The 24345-nt window shown below is 39.8% G+C and overlaps 1 protein-coding gene across 7 annotated transcripts in view; it reads left to right on the top strand.

The window, feature by feature from the left end:
- ANKRD28 (ankyrin repeat domain 28) overlaps positions 1-24345 on the top strand; it is a 210187-nt gene that overhangs the window by 145912 nt on the left and 39930 nt on the right. For 3 of the 7 annotated variants that reach the window (XM_018053043.1, XM_018053035.1, XM_018053046.1), the window contains exons 4-10: positions 1617-1687; positions 7448-7648; positions 9268-9355; positions 15299-15441; positions 18442-18654; positions 22633-22711; positions 23447-23561. In XM_018053043.1, the coding sequence (XP_017908532.1) occupies positions 1617-1687; positions 7448-7648; positions 9268-9355; positions 15299-15441; positions 18442-18654; positions 22633-22711; positions 23447-23561 (910 nt within the window). Of the gene's footprint in view, positions 1-1616; positions 1688-7447; positions 7649-9267; positions 9356-15298; positions 15442-18441; positions 18655-22632; positions 22712-23446; positions 23566-24345 lie in introns of those variants that run through there. The other 4 variants (XM_018053058.1, XM_018053052.1, XM_018053064.1 and 1 more) reach the window with 2 other exon arrangements.

The following is a 24345-nucleotide window of genomic DNA, read 5'->3' as shown; positions in this document are numbered from 1 at the left end:
TTCAGCTGCTGCATTGGTGGATGGCTTCCCACACCTGCCTTTCATTCATTTCCTTTCGCGTTCAGGCTTGTAAAATCTGCCTCTACTGGATTTGTGCCATGTGTGTACTATATACAGTGGTTATGTGTCAGTTTATTTATGTTTTTGCTGCACTGCACGGCATGTGAAATCTTAGTTCCCCAACCAGACATGGAACCGTGCCCTCTGTAGTGGAAGCAGAGTGCTAACCACTGGGTCGCCAGGGAACTCCCCTCGTTAACCTCTGTAACAGGGTATTGGGAGATCTGTCTTATAGATGAGAATGTAGGTCCAGAGGGATCACAGAACTCGCTGGGGCTGTAGCTTGGAGTCACTGCGCTTGATTGTTACCTAGAGTCTCACACTCAAAACATAGAATGTAAACATTAGGGCCTTAGGATGTCTGAGTTCTATCCTTGGTTCTGCCGCAGTGGATGGCGTTGAGCCGCTTCCTTATACCAGCGTTTCACCATCTGGAAAGTTTGGGGGCTGGACTAGGTACCTAAAGCCTCTTTTCATGAGCTACTTGTGATTCTAGACGTAAATCGAGGCTTGCTCGTCGTGCTGGGCCTGTCACTAGATCCTCTGCACTCCTGAGAGCCAAGGCTGTTTCTGCTTGGAGTGATCCCGTGGGGTGCTGCTTCTGATGTGTAGGGATTTGAGCGCCAAGTCAGCAGATTTTACGTAGGTGATAAATCCTACCCCCCCCCACATTATGTAATACACTTACTGTCTTACTAAATGGTATTTCCATTCTTTTAAAGAAAATTTGTGTCTGTTGACTTAATTTTTAAGCAAAAAATACATAGTTGATTTGTTTTAATGATTACTTCTTCAGAACTTCAGGTATAACCTGGAAAGACATGTAGGTTAGTTGATTTATTTCTTAATTTTTTTCCCCTAAGTTTAAAGCCATTGTATCCATTTATAAAATGACTATAGTATTAGAGCATTTTAAATAATCACTGGAGAACTATTTTGATATTACTGTATTGCATTATAACATGATACATTCATTAGTAAAGAAATGAAGACTTTGTAATGAATGGTCTTATGTTTTATATTTCTATTAGTAAAGAATATAATGAATATTTTATGTTTATATTTTATATATTTATAAAATTATATAAATTAATATATGTAAATATTTTATATTTATATAATTGTATAAATTATGTTTATATAATTATATATTTATAAATGTATATTTATATTAGTAAAGAAGAAGACTTTGTCATGATCTATACTTTATGTCTGAATATTCTTATTTATTTATTTAAGTATCAGGTTTTTAATACACACTCTGCAGTGGGGTCTGATTTTCACTTTGGATATGCTCTGTATAAAGGTGGCTTTTCTAGCCTACATATAAAATGATATTTCTTTGATTTTTAATAAAAAGAGCTAATACCTTACTGGATATCAATTAAAAAGAATAGTTTTGTTTTATAATTTAAGGATAATTATATTAGCAAAAAGTAAAAAATGAAGTACTACATTTTCAATTGTTTATCCAATTTGGACTGTATATACCTAGTTATTTATTTTAAATTATTTTTTGCAAAATATTTCACTTAATTTTTTTCTTCTTGTTGCAGGAGCTAGAGTTAATGCCAAAGACAGCAAATGGTTGACACCTTTACACAGAGCAGTTGCATCTTGTAGTGAGGTATGGGATTTCTCTTGGTAAATACATTGTATGTGAAATCATTACGCAAGCCTGCCTGTGAGCCCATGTGCAGATCCTGTCTTTTCAAAAAAGGAACAAGCAACTGAAACTACCTAGACTGGTCACTTTACTTTGAAGTTTGTACAAACCAAGTTAATTGTTCCATGTTCCTTTTGTGACTAAGACCTCTTGGAGAGTCTGAAGTGGCAGAGAATAGAAAACTCCCCTGTTGTACTTCCTACAGGACAGCAGTTATCTTTCTATCTTAGGAATCCCTCATCAAGTCTTGTCTCTGCTGACTGGTTCACAGTAGCCTGATAGACTTATTTCAGAGGTGCTGCTGTTGTGACCAGGAAATAATGTGATGATTAAATGAAATATTGTTTAGGAAAACTGCAGAATTCATTTTGGAAACATTACTAGTCCTCCTGTGTTGCCAGTTCTAAATATCATCTCAAAATATGTTAAGTGTCTTATGAAGAACAACAGTTCCTTCTTATTTATAATCCTGTGCTTTGTTTGATCTTCAAGATCACTGACATTTTGTGAGAATTCATTTTTATATTTGTCATTATCTTCTAACCCTCATAAAATCCTTGAAGAATAAAAATATTTTGAAGAAACTGTGTAGTTAACAGTTTGCTAGAAACCAGTCAGCTGTTGGGTAGCAAAGGTGATAACGAATATGTGGACCCTCTTTTTTTCCGTCATTTTACTGCCTTTCTGAAATGGATTGTGCATGTGTTACAAATGCATTGTGCCCAGAGCACACCTTTTACCCATTTGTATTTGATTCTTGCTGAAAACATTTTTTTAAATAATTTAAAGTATGAAAGGGTGTGATGGTGTGAAGTAGCATTTTCTTCAGTTACTGAGACTATGAGAGATGGAGAGGGTCACTCCTCCTTCTCCCCATCGCGGGACCAGGTCCTTCTTAAGTCTGCCCATTCTCTGTACTAATCGCAAACTACATCTTGAACACAAAGCAAGAGCTGGGCAGGTGAAGAGGAGCGGAGGACAAAGTGCCTGGAAAGGACTGTGAATGCTGGGGTGTGACAGAGGCGGTCTGTTGTCCATAAGCCTTCAGGTTGGGAGAAGGAGGGAGGGAACAGGGGTCTTGGTGGCTACAACTGATAAACTGTGAGGCCTGGACTAGGGGAAACTGGCTTCAGGTATCACCTGCCACGTTCTAGCTGGGTGATCTTAGGCAAATCTGGAAATTCTGGAAACTTAAGACATATTAACCAAAATACTTTGAACTCTGAAATTCATGGTCATTGAGATTGTGGCTGCTGCTGCTGCTGCTGCTGCTAAGTCGCTTCAGTCGTGTCCAACTCTGTGCGACCCCATAGATAGCAGCCTACCAGGCTCCCCCGTCCCTGGGATTCTCCAGGCAAGAAAACTGGAGTGGGTTGCCACTTTGAGATTGTGGCTAGCCCTCCTGTAAAGAAGTTTCTTTAGATAAAGGCAATTAAGGAAGATAAGCGTTACCATCATTATAACTTTTTGGTAAGTTTATCATATTTGCCTATTTTGTTGGCATGACTCTTGGGAATGTGACTTAAATTTAGTGGAGTTTTACCAGATTAAATTATCAGGAAGAACACTTTGTATATTTGTGGAGATAACAGGCCAGAAATTCTTAAAATGTAACGTTAGTTGGTAACGTTGCAGGTTCCACCCAGAGACCTAACTGCTGATTTTTAAAAATTATGTATGTAGCTTGAACTTAAGGGCAAGCTGTGGGTTAGAAAGCTAATCCTAATAAGTTTAAGCTTTTCAACCTAAAACTAAGTTTAGTCTTCCACAGAAGTTAACTCATTATGGATAGTGGATGTCTTAAGGGTTAGTTTCCTCCCTGAGCTTGGGTTGAGAAAGACTGCTTCCAGTGAAGCACCCCCCATTCCAGCTCTCCGTCCGTGACCCACCTGCTCACATTGCCTGGCTGCCTCATCTTTCCTCCAGCACTGGTTTGTGACTGTCATTCTTCAAGTGCCGCACACAGTTCACCTCTCTGTAAATGCATTCTGTATTCTGAATAGATTGATTTCTGAATGTTGGGGGAGGGGGGTGTATTTATTTATTTATTTTTTAAAAGCCACATCACACTGGGTCCTCTGAAGGATATGCATTTATTGTCTTTTAACATAACCCCAAGAATTATCATTTTAGTTCTGTCAAGATAACTGAGTTTAAAATAGATCACCATGTGAAGTATTAGTGGTTCACCCGAACATTGCATTTATTTGCAAATGGGTTAGCCCTTCTTTTCGCTGTGCCTGACCCCAAGCTATGAATAAATACTCTTCAGGTATTATTTAAACTTTTGTTTATCCCCCCATCCCCATATTTCATAATCATATGTAAATCAGTGTCCTAGGGTATAACTTGTGTGTTTGAAGTCAAGGCCACCTGCAGCATTTCTTACACATATGTACACATATGTATCTCTGGTGGTAGTTTAGTCGCTAAGTCGTGTCTGAATCTTGCGACCCCATGGACTGTAGCCCGCCAGGCTCCTCTGTCCCTGGGATTCTCCAGGCAAGAATACTGGAGTGGGTTGCCATTTGCTTCTCCAGAGGATCTTCCCAACTCAGGAACTGAACCCAGGTCTCCTGCATTGCAGACAGATTCTTTACCAACTAAGCTATGAGGGAAACGCATATTATGTACCTTCTAATAATGGGGAAATTAAGAGCCCTGGTGGCTCAGAGGATAAAGCATCTGCCTGCAATGCAGGAGACCCAGGTTCGATCCCTGGGTTGGAAAGATCCCCTGGAGAAGGAAATGGCAACCCACTCCAGTATTCTTGCCTGGAGAATCCCATGGACAGAGGAGCCTGGCGGGCTACAGTCCACAGGGTCACGAAGAGTCAGACACGACTGAGTGACTTCACTTCACTTTAAGATCAAGGTTATTCTGGTAATTTTGTCATTAGTAAAACCATGTATATCCTACATAGTTATCCCTACAGGTTTTTTCCTGAACGCTTGGAATGTGTTGATAATAAAATCTAGAATTTTACAAGGGTTTGACATCAGGCTCATTGGTTTGCAGTTTCCAGAAATGTACCCTTTTTTCATTTTTGTTTTTGATGTCTGCTGTCCTTGGCTCTTTGAAAGCGTTACTCATTGGTGTCCCACTCTTTGCGACCCAACGGACTGTGTAGCCCGCCAGGCTCCTCTGTCCATGGAACTGTCCAGGCAAGAGTACTGGAGTGGGTTGCCCTTCCCTTCTCCAGGGGATCTTCCTAACCCAGAGATTGAACCCTCAGGTCTCCTACACTGCAGGCAGATTCTTTACCATCTGAGCTACCAGGGAAGCCAGTTTTCTCCAAATTTTCGAAGGTCACTACTGTTGTGATATGACACTGGCCTATATTATTTTGAGTTGTAGTGTAGGTATGTCAATATTAGCTCACCTGCCACAACAGAATACTACAAACTGGGTGGCTTAAACAACAGAACTGCGTTTTCTCACAGTCTGGAGGCTAGACGTCCCAGAGGAAGGCTCCCAGGGTCAGCTTCGACATGGCCTCTCCTCCAGGCTGTGACGCCTGCCTTCTCACTGTGCCCCCACGCTGGTGAGGCAGGGGCGGGGGAGGTTCTCTTCCTGGCCTCAGAAGGCCACCAGTCTGTCAGATTAGGCCCTCCCGAATCACCTCATCTCCCTTCCCCTCCTAAATACGCCGTGGTAGGGGGAGGCAGGACTTCACCGTGTGAGCGTCGGGGTACACAGTTAAGTCCCTAGCAGTAGACTCAGGATTCAGGCTAATCTGTCCTGATTCTAGAGTCTTAGCCATTGTAGTGGATGCCATCTTACCCACCGTCAACCATAAACTGGATTTATTCTTGCTTTTCTGTGAAACAAAAGTATAGCTTTGGTTTCTCTCTCTGCACTGATGGAACATAAATCCTCCACACACTCTTCAGAAGCTTACAGGTGGGCATGCACACCCTAGCTGGACACGATTAAGGCAGGCACACCTGTCACCTGCAGCGCGCTGTATCTGCCCCATTTACCTAATCATAAATTCCTTATGTTGCTTCTGATTCTCTCCCCTGAGCGTGTTGCAGAGATCCGGACAGTGCCTGTACCCCGTTCTCCATGATTCTGAGCACATATTGCTCTGCATGTGTATTTTCCCTGTGTTCCCTTTTTTAAATTGAAATGTAATCTACAGTGAAGTGCGCAGACTCTAGGTGTGCAGCCTTGAGCTTTGGCGGGTGTGTACAGCTATGCAGCCTTTTTCCGAGTCTGGACTCACATGATCCCGTCACTCCAGCCGTGCCTTTATGTCCCTTTTCAGTCAGTCCCGCCTGTCCCCAGAGGCCAGCGCTGTTCTGACTTCTCTCACCAGGGAGTGATTTTGCCTGCTCTGAAATTTTGTAAGAATGGAATCATACAGCGTGTGCTCTTACACCTTGACTTCTTTTGCAGTTTGTCCTTTTTGTTGTGTACATTGGTGGTTCATTCCTTTGTGTTGCGAAGTAGTGTTTCCCGGTATGTATATGCAACAGTTGTATCTGTTTTCCTATAGGTGGACATTTGCATCTCTTTTTTGACTCTTATGAGTAAATAAAAGATTGCTATGACATTTTCAGATGCATCTTTTAAATTTTCTCTTGGGCAAAATAGTTGGAATAGAGTTGTGAGGTCACAGGGCAAGCCTCTGTATGTCCTTGATTAACTACTTAGAAGATTGATAGGTTGATGGGCATCTCTCCAGCCTTTTGCCATTTCCCAGATTTCATACAGTCCCGATTACTTTTTATTTCAAAGGCTATAAGTGAATCATGAATAATAGTATTTTGTTTGGTGTTTTTTTTGAACACTGTGTACATTAGCTTTTTTTGCTTGATAACAGTCTTGAAAGGAGTGGTAGGCAGGTGCTAGTTCCCCCCCATACTGATAAGAAGACCAGGGGCTCAGGTTTACTAGACTTGAATAGTTATACCTTGTAAATGACAGAATTGAGGTAATTTGGTTCTGGCCTTTTTCATTTCGTGTATAGTTTGTCACTCATCTGCCAAGAATAGGATTGTCCCTGCAAGGAGATTTTTTCTATGTTTAGTTCTGATTATACTACTTAATATTGATGGCTTACTGGATTCCTTTTGATTTTGCCATAAGTCCAGTTTATGGATGTGTTGTGACATTTTCCTTGTGTTCTGGGAGACCAATCACTTTGAATAGTAAACTGTTAGCTTGCCTTGTTAACACCAACTCTCCCACAAGGTAGAATCACAGCAAAAACTTCCTTTCTTCCCTCCCCCCTCGCTCTCTCTCTCACTCTCTAATGAACTAGATCCTAGTGATTTTTCATTTTGTAAAATACAGCATGTGTAAAACCTTAGGAAATAGTATGTTTTAATTTTTTTTGTATTTAATGGCAAAGTGATAAATCTAATTTTTAAAGCTTTGAAATTATAAATTAATTGTATCTCACCATCTAGAAAAGCAAGAGTAGTGATGAATGCTTTTGAAGAATGTTTGTCAGTATTTCTTCTTGGACATTTTGGTGGAGATTGATGGCTGTGCCTCAGTTGGAGGATGAACAAAGGGAGTATTTTATCTTGCTGTATCTTGCAGGGCTCTGAGTACTGCCTTTAGTTCAAGGTATTTTGTTTTCTGGCTTGTTTATAGCAGGATCTACCAAACTTTTTATTTCGTCAAGAAATTGGTTTTCCATCTTGCATGTCAATTTCTAAAGCTGTTAAGTCATTTGTCTTATGTAACTTATATCTTCTTGTGTTTCAGGAAGCAGTTCAGGTGCTCTTGAAGCATTCTGCAGATGTTAACGCTCGAGACAAAAACTGGCAAACCCCTTTGCACACAGCGGCCGCTAACAAAGCCGTCAAGTGCGCGGAGGCCTTAGTGCCTCTTCTGAGCAATGTGAACGTGTCCGATCGGGCTGGGAGGACTGCACTGCACCATGCGGCTCTCAGCGGCCATGGGGAGGTAGGCGGTGCCCCTCCCCCAGTGACTCTCTGCACCCCCCACCCCCATTAGTAGTGAACTCGCCTGTCCTGCTCCTTTTCGTTTATGTTTGCCTTCTTCAAACCCTCAGACTTCTGTTCATCATAATTCATGATCTAACTTTCTCACATTTAGAAGTTTATCAGATACAGCCCCAACCAACACTGCCGCTGCTGCTGCTGCTGCGGTGTCACTCCAGTCGTGTCCGACTCTGTGCGACCCCAGAGACGGCAGCCCACCAGGCTCCCCCGTCCCTGGGATTCTCCAGGCAAGAACCCTGGAGTGGGTTGCCATTTCCCTCTCCAGTGCATGAAAGTGAAAAGGGAAAGTAAAGTTGCTCAGTCGTGCCCTACTCTTAGCGACCCCGTGGACTGCAGCCCACCAGGCTCCTCAGTCCATGGGATTTTCCAGGCAAGAGTACTGACACTACTAACTGGAAAACAATCTGAAAAGTTTATTCTGTCACTGAACGAAAAAATATCTAGGAAGTCAGAGCAGTTTCATTGTTGTCCCAGAAAGATGGTAGCAGAGAAAGGTATAGAAAACATTTTTCTTACAGTTTATTTTGAACATTTAGTCAAGATTTCATTGATGACAGGCCATCAAAAGAAAACAGTTTAAAAAAATAGTAGTTATCTTATACAGCAAGCATTGGGTGATGTTGGGTGTGTTGTGGCAAAGAGTGGGGCTTATGTACGTGCACGGAAGATGTAGGAAAACATGAGACTCGGTTAGAAGGGCCTTTGAGGCCAGCTTGTCCAGCCCTTCATTCTTTTTGCAGACACAGAAAGGGGTAAATATAAATGGTCCTGCTGTACAGCGGAGGGAACTACATTTAATATCTCATGATAACCTATAATGGAGAAGAATTTGAAATATATATATATGTATATTTAACTGAATCACTTTGCTGTCTACCTGAAGCATTGTAAATCGACTATATTTTGATTTAAAAAAGAAGTAAAGTGACATTCCCCGGATTCGCGCTCGCTGCTGCAGCTTCTTCCCGGTTTTTGCAACATAAAGAGTTCTTGCCTCCACTGCAGTTCCAGTCATTAGATGAGTCCCTTTTTGACATCTGCAGTGCCCTTTCCAACAGGGAAACTACTGTAAATATGTTTAGACATAATGAAAATAACCACTCTTGGTACATTTTGAGCTAAGTAGACTGCAGTGGCCTTCAGGTCTAATCATATTATGGACACTTCATTTGTGTTTGAATTAAATTTAAGACATTTCTGGAATCAGAAAGCACTTTGAATTTTAATAATACTTTGAGCTATAAAAAAAGGAATAAGACATGTTGTTAAATACTCTCCCTTTATACCTCCCAGATTTGTGCTCAGCTGTTCATAAAAAACCAGGACACAAAGTGGCATCTTTAAAAGATATTGATGCCTGACTTCAATAACAACTACAGGAAAACCTTTTGTTGTATTTTGTCCTGTTGTTTATCAAATTATGTTAAAGCATTCAGTATATAATCCAGTGTTTCTGCAAGTGCAGAAATTCAGTGCCAGAGAGATTTGAGATGAGTCTTGATGATGGATATTCATGAACAGTTCTCAATTTTGATGAAACTATGTTTATTTTTATTCTAGATGGTCAAATTACTCTTGTCTAGAGGTGCCAATATTAACGCTTTTGACAAGAAAGATAGACGTGCTATCCACTGGGCAGCATATATGGGTACGTATTTTTCAAAATTTTTTTACGTTAAGTATTAAGGAAAAGTTGGACGTTGTCATTGTTGCATTTGTATAGCACATCTTTTAGGATAGTGAGAAGTTATATTTCAGTTTGCTACCCAGAGGAAACCAGCTTTGCCATGGGGGAGGCTAGGAAGGACAGGAGTACCTTAGGTCCACTTCTCTTGCTGCTGCTGCTGCTGCTGAGTCACGTCAGTCGTGTCCGACTCCATGCAGCCCCGTAGACGGCAGCCCACCAGGCTCCCCCGCCCCTGGGATTCTCTAGGCAAGAACACTAGAGTGGGTTGCCATTTCCTTCTGCAATGCGTGAAAGTGAAGTCGCTCAGTCGTGCTGACTCTTAAGCGACCCCATGGACGACAGCCCACCAGGCTCCCCCATCCCTGGGATTCTCCAGGCAAGAGTACTGGAGTGGGTCGCCAGTGCCTTCTCCCCATTTCCCTTGGAAGCTGTTTAAAATTAATTCTGTGTACCTTTAAAGGGAGAGACTTCCTAGACAGAAGCCTGGGATACAGTTGAGATTGGTGTTTACTAAAAGCTCATTCTTAAACCCATCCTGAACACATCTTTGTTTGTATGGGGATATTAAGGTAGAAGTTGTGAAGATGTATCAGAAAGCCTGTTACCGGACTTCCCTGCTGGTGCAGTGGGTAAGAACCTGCCTGCCAGCCAGTGCAGGGCACGTAGCTTCCAGCCCCAGTCCAGGAAGATCCCACGTGCCGCAGGGCAACTAGGGCCATGCAGCACAGCTCCCGAGCCCACGCGCTGTAACTCCTGCAGCCCATGCGCAGCAGCGAGAGAGGCTTCCACAATGGGAAGCCTGTGCGCCGCAGCCGGAGAGTCGCCCCTGCTCACCGCAGCTAGAAAAATGCCTGAGCAAGCAGTGGAGACCTAGCGCAGCCAAAAATAAACAAATAATTTTTTTTGAAAACCCATTGGGCCAAGCACTGAACTAAATAGGCATATCATGTTTGGTTTCTACCACAGTAATTTCACAGAAAGAAACAGGTGTAGATATCAACTTTTCTGCTTCTAACATTCTTGAGGAAATTCCCTGGTGGTCCAGTGGTTAGGACTGCGTTTTCACTGCCAAGAGCATATGTTCAGTCCCAGGTCAGGTAACTACGATCCCACAAACTGCGCCACACAGCCAGAAAGGAGCTGGAATTCTTGAAAAGTCTTAGGATCTCCAGAATCTGCTGTCTGAAACAGTCCATGGGGAAATGGTACTGGGGCAGACCGCTTAAGACCTGTGCCAGTCCATGAGCAGAGCACTACCAAAGCATTCATGGGTTCTCGAGGTGACTTGGACAGCGAGGGAGAAGCATCAGCCTTCCTCAGGATACTTACGAAAGAACAGAAAAGATGCTGGATTGTGGATGGTGAAACCACGCAGGCTGAAGTGAATCTCAGCCTGCCCCTCACTTTGCACGTCCTGCAGGGCTCGGCTGTGCCTCAGGAAGGAGCCGTGGATAGAGGCATCTTAAAGTGGAGAGGAGCTCCTCTCTCTGCAGCCATGGAGCTCAGGACTTTTTCTCTTCCTCCGAGAAGTCCATGCTGCTTCTGCTGTGCTGTCTCTTCCTGCTTAGAAAGTCACACGGGCTGATGGCGCTGCTGTGTCATGCCGCTCTCTCCCCTCTCATACTGGAGTGCCTCTCGTGCTGACCACACAGGCCGTCTAGCCCCTCTGCACACAGGCATGGGCCGTTCCCATTACTTCCTGCGTTCACCTTTGTGTTTTCCTAGCTCTCTCTTAAAACTAGAAGACTGATGGAAGATTATTGATTTAAAATTACTGTATAAAATTGTAAAATAGAAAAATGTAGGAAACCAAATGAACTCAAAGCAATTTGTCAATAACGCCATGTCCAGGAAGATCCTTTACCTATCATGGAAGTGACGCTGGGGCTGTTGGTGTTTCTCTCACTCCTGAGGTTTGTGCCTCTAGTTATGTTATGGGCAATTCTCTTCTGTTAATTGAAGGTAAAACATCTAGAAGCAAGTCTCCTGCAATGTCCTCCTGCTGTCTCCTCACAGCCTGTAGATTTTCTGTATTAAAGTCTTGGGGATTTTCCTGAATACTCTAGAGTAGCTTGTTCTTGAAGACAGTTTAGGAACAATGAGTCTTGAGTAAAAGTGTCACACATTAAGCAGAGAGCATTAGGCTTTTTATCTTCAAAGAGTTAGGCTTGGCTAAACAGCAGTTTTCATAAAATTAAAGGCCACAGAATTTTGTGGGCTGCCTCTAATTGGGTGTGTGTGTATCTCAGGGTCCTTGGATGGCTTTGTTTTTCTTGATCTGCTAAGTGTCATTTTTTTAGGCTGATTGTGGATTGTAGAAAATATTTTGTATTTTTTGTGCCTCACAGTCCATTTTATTTTTGAGTGTAAACTTTCAGAGGTTAATATTTTTTCTTTGTCTCTTCCTTTCTTTAAGCTTGGAGAAGAGTATTTATACCCAATTTCAAAAGCTGTTCAGTTGTTTTAGGTGTTCAGAATTAAAAGGAGCTAAATATAAAAGTAGGGAGCTATTTATTACCTGGTCTATTAGACAGGCCTGAAGTCCAGATCACTGTCACCTCTAGAGACTGTCAGTATTAGCCCAGGAAACGTTGGAATCACATGTGTTCTGGTAATTTATTTCTCCCAGGCTTCCTCCTTTGCCTGCTGTCTCCTGGCTGAGACTACTTTTCTCTTTAGGCTCTACCTCTTACCCTTGAGCTATGACTAAATACTCTGAATTCTCAGCTCCATCCTCACCCCAAATGAATTGATCATTTTCCCCTCCTTCCCCTGTATTTGCTGCTACTATGAACCTTCATTAAGAGCCCATTTATTCACTCATCTTTTCTGTTGCACAGTGCTTTTAACAAAATGCACTGAGTGATGACTCTAAGATAGAGGATACTAAATAAAGGTTAATTACCTTAGCAATTCATTACATTATTTCTTCTAAAAGCAGTTCATAATTTATGAAATGATTTGGTTTTGGGTTTTTTTTTTCCTGCACCCTTTCTTTCCATAAAAATAAGCAGACCTACTGTATAGCACAGGGAACTCTACTCAGTGATCTGTAATGACTTGTGTGGGGAAAGGATCTAAAACAGAGTGGATATATGTATATGTGTAACTAATTCACTTTGCTCTGTAGTAGAAACTAACACATTTTAAGCCAACTATACTCCTATAAAAATTGGAACAAAAAAAGAAACAAACATAGCTTGTTTTATTTATACATTCATGAACAAAAGAAAAATACAGAGAATTTTCCAAATTCATGAAGGATAATGATTATACTTACCAAACTTACATTGCTTGGATATAATTATTTTTAAAGAATGTTGTTACTGATTACAGAATTAAGTATTCCATGCTTATCTACTGAATGCTATCCTCTGAAAATAAACTCAGATAAATTGAATGAAATCTAGTCCCCTTGGGTACCATCATTTTATATATTGATAAGGAAAACACATACATATTCTGGCTAGGGTCTGCCTAGCTAGAACAGTATATTTATTTCACTCTAGAACTCTCTTGCCTTTTTTCTTTTAAATAAGTCACACCAAACTGACTATGGAAAGACCTCTTATTCATGTTTTCAGTGGTCCATTAAAGCAATGTATGCATATTTCAGAAACGTGCTTAAATATTTATCAGTTTTAAGACAGTAAATTTGCTTAGATGTGGCACCTTTTAAAAATAGGTTTTTATCGACGTCGGGAAAAGTTCACACTTCTGGAATCTACATAGTTAATACGATCTGTGTCATTTACTTAGAGTGATATATTGATTTTATACAGTTTTTCCAGTATGTTTGTGTTATGGGCCTTCTAGACTTAAAAATCAGAAGAATTTGTTTCTTTTTGGCCTATTAGTGAATAATATGCATTTGCCTGGTTTAAATAAGCTCCATTTATGTGTGACCCTCCTGGGTATTTTTAGGTCCTGATTTTTAACACATTACGACAAACCCAAGTAGTTGTTTTTTCTAGAGCCATAGGTCAGAGAAGTATCATGTCTGTCTTGAGAGAGCTTTTGTACCAGCTGCTGCTCTTACATGATAGTCGCATTTACTTTGATATCTAATGATTTAATAGATATTCTTTTGATTTTTCCTCTCCTAAAAGTGTAGTAGATATTTTTCATATAAAGATGGGAAAAAATGTCTGAAAGTGTCTACTTTAATTGAAAATTTATATATATAAACAACCAAATATACTTGATTCTTTATGCATCTTATAGTATCCTTTTTTCAGGAGAGTGGGGTCCTGTGTTTGAAAATCTCATATTTATAGTTATTAACTTTATATACTCCTTTCCTATAAAGGCATATTAAAAATGACATCGTGAACAACTTGTTTAATGCAGCAAATATTTATTGGGTGTCTGTTTTGTTTAAAGTATACCACGAAGGAGAACATAAGAACCTATGACATTTTCCTTTAAAGATCCATATTTGGGAACCTAATACATAAAAGTAATTAAAGTGTTAGTTAAATAATGATTCAAGTATAAGAAACATCACAAGGTATTAGGTGCTTATTAGATAGTGTTTGTGGGTAGAGGGTGTTTTTGGCCATGTAATTCTAGGTAACTGGAAACCTTATAGAAAGGCTTATTTATAAGACTTGTAGGGAAGATAGGAATTGACATGGCCTTCTTCATGGATTAATAGCAGTGATTAGAAACATCCCAGCAGAACATTCTGTACAATGAAAAAATCGGTTTCATGAACAAAGGCACAGTGGTGGGAAAGCTTTGGGGAGGAAGAGAAAGCACTGTATGGCCTAATCTGGTAAGATGTGAGGAGACAGGAAGGGAGACCAGGGGTTCTCTCACCTTTCAGATACAGGCCCCCCTTCTGGGCCTCCTTGTGTGGTTGGGTGAGCCTGAGGCTAGCTCTGACTAACGAAAGCAGCATGGTCTCTGGACCAGAGCATTTGATCAATGGTATGAAGCTCTGAAGCCCCTTTCTTGGCACAGTGACCAGCTGCCTTCAAGATTGTCAGCTCCATGAGTCTGGATCCTTGAGGGACTGAGCAGAGCCCTCTTGACAAGCTGTCATAATGCTGCTGCTGCTGCTGCTGCTGCTGCTGCTAAGTCACTCCAGTTGTGTCCGACTCCGTGCGACCCCATAGATGGCAGCCCACCAGGCTCCGCCATCCCTGGGAGTCTCCAGGCAAGAACACTGGAGTGGGCTGCCATTGCCTTCTCCAATGCAGGAAAGTGAAGTTGCTCAGTCGTGTCCGACTCTTAGTGACCCTGTGGACTGCAGCCTACCAGGCTCCTCTGTCCATGGGATTTTCCAGGCAAGAGCACTCAAGTGGGGTGCCACTGCCTTCTCTGATAATGCTAATGAGAAAACACTAGTTATTTAGACCACTGAGATTTGGGAGTTAGCATGGGTGAGTAACAAACTAAGATTGTTAAGGACAGCTGGTAGAAATAGTGAGAGAGAAGTTTTTAGCTTAATGTTCCAAAGACCTGACATTTTTAATAAGTATGCCCAATTCACTCCCAGATTTCTGAATAGAAGAAGATTCCACTAAAGCTTGCAAACATAAACTAATGTCTTATATTAGACATAAAAAGCTAGCTTAGTAACTTGAGAGTGTATTAAAAACAACCTTGGAAACATGATCTAGGGGAAAGGAACGTTGCAGGGTCATCATTGGATAAGATAGTTAAATGTATTATTTTCAGCTGTTTGTTGCTCCTGTCAACATTTATCAAAATTATCCTGAATTCTTATTTTTCCCTTGTGTCCACTCTCTGGTTATACCATGATTAATTGGTGACTTGTCGAGCATTGTCTAGTTAAGTTGTATTTTTACCTGTCTTTAAAGATATTCAGGACCGTGTTGTATTTCATATTTTCCATACGCTCTCTGCTTGTTTTTTTCTTTATAAACACATTTTTAGGTCACATTGAAGTAGTGAAATTACTTGTGGCACACGGAGCTGAGGTGACATGCAAGGACAAGAAGTCTTACACGCCTCTCCACGCAGCAGCCTCCAGCGGGATGATCAGCGTAGTCAAGTACCTTCTCGATCTTGGGGTTGATGTAGGTGTACAGACTAAGCAGGATGAAGAGTGGAGCGTTCTGTGTGTTTGTGATTTCATTGTCGGTGGAAGTTTTTCAAATTTAAAAGATGTTTTCTTACAGTAACGTTCTTGTCTTTTAATAGTGTTATGTTTATACTCCTTTACATAATATGCAGTCTGCTGATGTCTGACTAAGACATGAAGTTAGTCAAATGTGTTAAGAGGTAGAATATTTTCCAAAGATAAATGATTGATTGACAGAGGTTTTCCTTTTCCATCACATTCTAGCCCCCTGTAGCTTCATTTCAACTGTGGAAACCAGCAGATCAGACATACTTGAATTATTTTCCTAAGTGGCTTGGTTATTGTTAGTAGTATTTGCCCAGTTTGTCTAATATTTCCTTTAAATGATTGTAGCTGTTCAGATTACAGTGTATTGGCCAGAAGTAGGCAGGGAAACTAGAGGCTTCTGGCCTCTAGTTAGCGGCAAGTGTTCCTTACTATATGAATCTGTTTGGCTAGGGAGGGGTTGCTTGCTTCATCTGAATATCTCTGATAGTAGAACCAGGACAACTAAGAATGCCTGGAGCCCCCGCAGTCCATGCTTTACACACATGTGTGTCCCACCCCACCCTTAGCAGACTCAGGGCTTCCCTGGTGGCTCAGCTGGTAAAGAGCCTGTCTGCAGGGCAGGAGACTTGGGTTCAGTCCCTATGTTGGGAAGATCCCCTGGAGAAGGGAATGGTTATCCACTCCAGTATTGTGGCCTGAAGAATTCCATGGACTGTATAGTCCACGGGGTTGCAGAGCTGGACACGACTGAGCAACTTTGACTTAGTAGATCTACTCTTATTTTAGGTACAGGTCTGACAAGCTCATATCGTTCTTTAAAACACAGATTATTTGTTGTTGTTTAGTTGCTAAGTCATGTCCGACTCTTCCACGACCCCATAGACTGTAGACCACCAGGTTCCTCTGTCCGTGGGATTTCTCAGGAATAAGTGGGTTGCCATTTCCTTCTCCAGGGGATCGTCCCAATCCAGGGATTGAACCCGTGTCTCCTGCATGGGCAGGCAGATTCTTTACCACTAAGCCACTGATTTAAAACAACCAGGAGAGAGGGAGGTAGTTCAGATCAGCTGCAAAGACAGAAAGATAGTCGATGAGGTGATCTGGTTGAACTATTCATTAATTTAAAGACTGTGTGAAGCTCTTAATTTTTGAAAGATAGGGATCAGGAAGCCAAACACAGTTAGGTGGAATCTTGTAGAGTGCAGACAGATGAAAGGTTTATTTTCAACTCAGCACTTCCTGTAGCTCTGCTTCGGCACAGAGATTATGATGCCCAAGAGACCCTGAATCTAGACAAATGAGACAGCCTACTTCTGGCCACTGTTTCAAGTCTGTTCTGGGACAGTTTTTAAAGCCTATTTTATTGGCAACAAAATAAACTCTGGTGAGAGTGTTTTTCAAGAAAAAGTGGTCAGCCTTTGAGCTGCTTAGTGACCCATGGCCTCTGATTGCATGACTCCGCTTCTAAGAGCTGCCATAACAAATGGCCATGAGGTGGGTGCCTGAAGGCAGTAAATGTAATCTCTCAAAGTTCTGGGACAAGGGAGAATCTGTTTTAGGTCGCCAGCTTTTGGTGATGAAATCTAGATGATTTGACTAAAGTTACGTGTGACTTTTTCAGTTCCTCTAATTTCTGTTACTGGAGATCTGAGAAAGGAAAATGTTAAAGCTGTGATAAATTGGGCCCAACCACAAGGATAGAGGGCACAAAACTACCTTCAGCTTTGATAATTCACTGGAAGGACTCCAGAAACTTACTGAGCACTATTATACTCACAGATATGATTTATTACACAGAAAAAATACAAATTAAGATCAGCCAAAGGAAGAGACACACAAGTATTCTAAACACAAAGCTCCCGTTGGCCTCTCCCTGCAGAGTTAGGACTCCAATCTCCCAGCATCAGAGTGGACATAGGCACACAGTGCTGCCAATCAGAGCAGCTCACCTGAGCTTTGTTGTCAGAGTTTTGTTGAGATCCCACTACACAGGCAGGGTTGGCCAGAATTGCTCATGTGGCTGATTTCAGTCCACTGAGACCAAGTGATCCAAAGCCCTTCCCCCAGATCCCATGGCTGCTTATGTGGCCCTGCCCCCTGATCACAGGGCTGTTTGTGTGGCCCTGCCCTCTGAAGACTATCCGCTCTGCTGACCCTCCCTCAGGGGCAGGGTAGCCAGCTCCCACCCTAGACAGAGACATGTCTCTGAGGTGTGCCATGGGTTACCTCCCAGAGGATGGGCAAAGGTAAAATTCTTCATTACAGGAAAGCTGTGTAAACTTGAAAATATTAATCCAATATATTTTTTAAGGAATAGAAAGATAAACTTGAGTTACATGAATTATTTCTCAGTATTGATTACATTGTTTAGAGCATACTCGTTTTGGTAACATATCAGTGTATCAGTATGTAGGCTGGAAAATATCTAGAGCCTAAGTTTGTTGCAAAAATGAGTTAAATAAATAGGAAAGGGTGTCACTCATTTTTAAAAAATCTTGCCGTCTACTAAAAACCAGCTTTCGTCTTTGGTCACTGTAAATGAACCAGGAGAAAATATGTGTGTTTTTCAATATATGTCAATTTTCAGTTTGTGTTCATTTTTCATGATTCTTAGAGTTAATGCTATAATTGTCTCTTACCGAGAATGCTTTTTAAAATATTTGTTTTCATTTTCCTAAAATATCTCTTGGAATCATTCAATTTTGTCTTGAAATAGACATTGTCTATATGAATTATATTCCCTGATGATACAAAATTCATTTGACACCAAATGCTGTAGTTATATTCATTTTTTTTTAATAAGTTTAAAATTATAAGCCTTATCTGTATTATTTATCCCAGTTTCTCACTTTAATAATTTGATTTCAACCACAACGTTGTTAAGGTAGCTCACAACACTAGTAATTAGGGAGACTGCATTCACATTGACATTTTTGTCTTCCAATAGATGAATGAACCGAACGCCTATGGAAACACACCTCTTCACGTAGCCTGCTACAATGGACAGGATGTTGTCGTGAATGAACTGATAGACTCTGGTGCTAATGTGAATCAGAAGAATGAGAAAGGGTTCACTCCTCTGCACTTCGCCGCTGCATCCACACACGGAGCACTGTGTTTAGAGCTTCTAGTGGGCAATGGGGCCGATGTCAATATGAAGGTAGGAGCCAAATCAAAGTCCCTGCCTAGTGTTTCGGGTTGTGCCATATTAATACACCATTCAGCAATGAAAAGGAATGAGTTTCTGGTACATACACAGATAAGTCTTAAAAGTACTATGCTGAGTAAAAGTGTTACACAAGAATTTGTTCACTGTTCCCATTTACATAAAGTTTTAGAATAGACGAATAGTAATGGGGTGCCAGACTATCTGTAGTTGGGGGTAGAAAACCGGACAGTTATTGTCTCTGGAGGAGGGATTGATAAAAAGGCATGGGGGAACCTTCTGGTATGGTGGTAATGTCCTGTATTTTGAGAGCTTGGGTTATATGAATAAGAATTAGTCAAAACTCATCAAGTGGTACATTTAAGATTTCATAGGTCTCATTGCATGTATATGTTCCCTTAGAAGGTTACAAACCAAGCTAATATTGAACCTTAGTTAATGATACACATACCAAACTGTTTTAGAGGCAATAAGTAGCGTTATCTGTAGCTAATTTTGAAAAGTATCATTTAGGGACTTCCCTGGCAGTCCAGTGGTTAACATTCTGAGCTTCCACTATGGGGCAGGCATGGGTTTCATCCCTTATTCTGCATACCACACAGCTTGGTCAAAAAAAAAAAAAAAAAAATCACTTAATAGCGTGGGTGGGTGGAGAGAGACTGATGTATGATAATGTTCATATAGTAGAATGTTAGCAGTAGACTCTAGGTGGCATGCACACGGGTGTTCACAGTAATATTCTTTCAACGTTCCTGTTTTGAAATTTTTCACATTAGAAAAGTTAAAAGACGAGTATCAGTGTTTTACATACAAGGAATAGTTGATTTTTGGTCAGTCACTTTCAAGAGTGAGCATTTGAGTTTTAGAAATACGTAAAAGTTCTGGAGCTAAAGTAAACGTACTTTTACTGCATAAGTCTTTGGAAATGCACATGTAACCACAATTTTGAACATAACTACTTTATAATGTGTACTTGTCCTTTATATTTTCCAAGTTGCTTTCACTGATTGTGTCTGTATTAATTTATTAATTCATTCTTTGAGCACTTGCCAAACCATGGCTTGTGGTATGAAAAAAAGAAACCATTAAAAAAAAAATAGAACCATTTAGGATTAGTAAAAACATTTAAGCTTCGAATTCAAATGTTTTCAGAGCTTCATTACATAACATTTCAGCTCCTTTTGTAGGTGTGATGAGCTGGTGTCTTTCAGAGGATAGGAAAGGGAGTCCATTTTCTCACCTCTAACTTGAAAACATCCTTTAACAATGCCACTGACCCACTCTGACAGCTGTAACAGCAGCAAGCCCATCTATATTTAGGTCATTGCTCTAAATTGCCCTCTGCCAGCTAAAGGACAGAATTTATACATATCAAACCATGGAAGGAAAGGGCATAATATATTAAAAAAAAAAAAATCCCTCTCTGGTACAAGTGTTTCTTTTAAGAAAACACATTTAAAGCTTTCGGTTCTCAGTCAGATAGATCACCTACTGAAGTTTTATTTTTAATAATTTAAATAACTTCTAAAAATGTCATAATAAATTTTAACTTATTTTGAATTTATTTGAATTTATCTTGATTTGAAGAATTCCTGCTGTTGGGATAATCAGTGCACAGAAAAAAAAAAAATTCTTACAGGAGTGGAAAGTTTGTTCCTTGTTTCCTCAAAAGCCTAGTAATATTTTTTAGTAAAGAGTATTTCAAAATAAAAAAAATTGAAATTATCTTAACAGTTTTCAAATGAAAAGATCTCATCAGATATTTTTAGTCTAGACAGATCTGTTTATGATAAAGTGGCTATAGTTAAAATTATCTTTGTTAAATATTAAGTGTCTTGGAGTAAGAGAGACTTAAGTCTCTCAGTCATGTTCGACTCTTTGCAACCCCATGGACTGTAGCCCACGAGGCTCCTCCATCCATGGGATTCTCCAGGCAAGAATACTGGAGTGGGTTGCTATTTCCTTCTCCAGGGGATCTTCCCAACCCAGGGGTCGAACCCAGGTCTCCCGTATTAGAGGCAGACGCTTTAACCTCTGAGCCACCTATATCATTAACTGTTACGCAGTTTTTAGTGTATCGATTGCTCAGTAAAAATTAAGCTGTTTATTTTATACAGTGCTGTTTAGACAGACAGTTACTATAGTTTGAAGATAATTTAATTACTTGGTTCATGTGTCATTGCCTATGTAGCTGACCAGTACCTGTGGTTATTTTTAAGTCTGTGTTTTCTTTTGAAATGTAGAGATGAGAATCATTTCTACAAGAGGATTACTTGCTCATATCAATGGTCCTATTTGACGTTACTTCCTTAATGATTTAGAAAATTGAGTGGTGGATTTTACACATGACAAGGGAATATTTTGCAAAGCAGTTACGATGTGGTGGTGAAGTAGATTTGAAGACAACAGGCCATGACATTGATTTAAAACTAGATTTCATAAAAGTTGCTTTGATCTTGACTAAGGATGTGTGACTTCCTGCTGATGTGCAGCTGTCCAGTTACCTTAGCGCCAAGCTCGTTGAAACACACTCTCTGGGTTGTTGACGATTTCTGGGTACCGTCCAACCCTGACATAATGTAAAAACTGTAGATAGTAGTGAGTTTTCAAGTAATAAGAATGTGTTTTCATTCAAGAATATATCTTCGTTACTGACACCAACGTTTCCTATATTTGTCAAATGGTTATTTGAATAAGGCACTATGGCTTTAATATTTGCCTTATAAGAAAGAAAGTCATACTTGCTGACCTCAGGTCCTCCTTATCAAGTCATCTTTCTCCTTCATCTTTTCCTCCCATTTCATTCTCTATTTTGATGTTTCTGACCTGATCAGGTTGTGGGTGACTTACATTTGGAATGTAAATTAGGTTCATAAATATTCAGTTTATAAGTTTTTTAATTGATTGTCCTACAAAATACTATTTAGATGTAAAGTGAATGTTCTTTTTAAAAGAGCAATATAGGTCTGGTTTTTCATAACCTTGCTTACCATGAACCCCGCTACATTGATAATGTCACTTACTGCCTTTTTCCCTTCCATTCTTCAAGTGTTTATTCTATAATCGGTTACTATAGAGGATAGAAACTGTATAGTATGTATGTTGAAAGCAAAAAAAAAAAAAAATACAATTTCATGCAATATATCCAGTTGTCAAACCAGATAGCTATTATACCTTTTCCCACCCCCATCCTATACTTTAAATTTTGGTGAGATAACCAGAGTACCCCAAATACTTCTTTCCTTTGTGATAATCACATGTATGTTTTCATTAACAAAATAATTTAGGAAAGAAGGGACTTTACCTAACTCACAGTAAAAGATACCACTAATTCAGGCATTGTTTTTCTTCATATTTGGAATTCTTCTGAAATTTCAGAATTTCTACATTGAATACACATGCACAACCAGTCTAGTTTATTATCTTAACTAATTTGGGAAAATAGCTAACAATATTGATTACAAGTAATTATAAACTAAATAATGTATAAAGTTTTTAAAGTAAATTATAGTGGCTGAAGTTAATTCTGACATTCACTTTTCCTTGGTCAGGGAGGGATTCAGCATTTCTTTTAGGACAAAAGAATTATAGCAATGTGAAATTTTTGAACCTTGGGCAGCAAATCCTGGCTGTACCACTTCCAATGACGTGACCTTGGTCAAATCATTAGTATCCTTGTTCTTCAGTTCCCCCATCTGTGAAATAAGAGTGATATTAAGATTATAAGACAGCTACCACTCGGGACCTTCTATAAACTGTAGGCATTGTGTATTTGTGCTTTATGGTACACATACTAAAACATTAGTTCATAATTTCAGATAACTGTTTTACACTGCCATAGGCATCTATTAGACCTAATGCCTGGGTGATAGTTACACAAAATAAAGTTGCAAGAGGACATTCAAAATAAAAGGAAGAATTATGTGTTATGAATAGAACCAGAATTTTAAATCTTTTTTGTGTCTATTTCAGAGCAAAGATGGAAAAACTCCACTGCACATGACTGCCCTCCATGGTAGATTCTCCAGATCACAAACCATTATCCAGAGTGGTAAAAAGTATTTCTGTTTGTTTTTTTTCTAAAGTGTAGTAAAAGCATCCACATAATGAATGGTATTGAGGAATTATCATAGCAGTATACATATTTTTGACATTTGATATCATATCTCATGAAAATCAGATAATGAATTTTAAATGCCACGTACATGTATCTTTTATAGTCGTTTTTTATTTATTTCTGTATTGTTTCGCTTAGATTATTTATATAATATCACTAACAGTTAGTACTGGCTTTTAAAAAACATGCTAAATAGAAAAGTAACTCTGCCTTTCCACTGCAGTTTATTATATATTGACAAAACTCAGTTGCATTTCTGTTTCCTTTTTTGAATATTTTGAACTGTTTTTAGCATTTTCATTTCTTTTCTAAACTTGTATTCTTTTGTATTTGAGTTAGTACTAGACAAGCTAAACTTTTAAATGAAAAGGACTTTTGGGTACATTACTTTAAGGCAGTGTTTCACAAGCCATGTTCCAAGGAACTGTTTGTAAGTAGTATTGATACTTAAGACAACAGCTGTTCTCATTTGGCAAGGAAAGGGTAGGAGTAAACTCCTGATCAGATAATTCATGAGGCATTGCAGACTGTCTTCTGATTTTTAAATCTATTAAAATCTTATGCTCAGTTCACAAAATTGCTTCAAGTATAAAATCTGTAATCCCAGTGCCTGCCCCAGTAACTGTGCTGTGGATGAAATCTATGGATTTTATTCCTCCTTTGTTGCAGGAGCTATAATCGACTGTGAAGATAAGAATGGCAACACTCCTTTGCACATAGCAGCGAGGTATGGCCACGAGCTGCTCATCAACACCCTCATTACAAGTGGGGCCGACACCGCCAAGTAAGTGCTTGCCAGGTGTTGATGGCTTGGCAGGGAAGTGCTTGACTTTTGTCCTTAACGTGGTACTATTGCTTGAGCTTTTTCCTCTTTGTGTTGATGATGTAATAGAATGTTTAATACGACTTCATTGGGTCTTTTTATGTTTTTTATCCCAGTTCTTTCTAGATTATGACTAATATGTTCAAGTTTCCATGTAAAATTTTGTTTGAAAGATGGATTCTCTTGCATGCTCTGCAGAAATACACACCCTACTTAAATTGATGCTTATCATTCCTATGTGTAGTTTTAAATTTTTATTATACTTTTATATGTTCGTAAATATGTTTTAAATATTCTTTTAAGCTTTCTAAAAATGGTATGCCACTGTATGCTTCATGAAGCTTTTCTTCTACACGCGGTTGTTGATTTAGCCATGTGAATATAAATTTGGGCTTTTTTTCCTTTCCTAATCTCTGTAAGTAACTCTAATTCATTCGTTTTCTAAAATTTAATTCTTGTGTAAAGATTTCACAGTTTATTCATTCTCCTCATTTACAAACACAACTTCTGATTTTTTATTGCTAGGAAAAATTACTGCAGTGAACAGTCTTAAGCAAAACATTTTGCCTTGTGGTAATGATTCTTGATGGCAAAGCAGGTGGGATGGTTTTTGCTCTGAGACAAATGTCTAGAGTCATTTTTGGTTGTCCTAACCTGGGGAGAGTGCCACTGCCATCCCATGTAGGTCGAGCCCAGGGACACTGGTGATGTGTTGCCCTCTCCCCAGCACACACACACAGACCCA

The sequence above is a fragment of the Capra hircus genome, chromosome 1, assembly GCF_001704415.2.
Source record: "Capra hircus breed San Clemente chromosome 1, ASM170441v1, whole genome shotgun sequence".
Taxonomy (NCBI): Eukaryota; Metazoa; Chordata; class Mammalia; order Artiodactyla; family Bovidae; genus Capra; species Capra hircus.
This window is presented reverse-complemented; position numbering and strand designations above follow the sequence as displayed.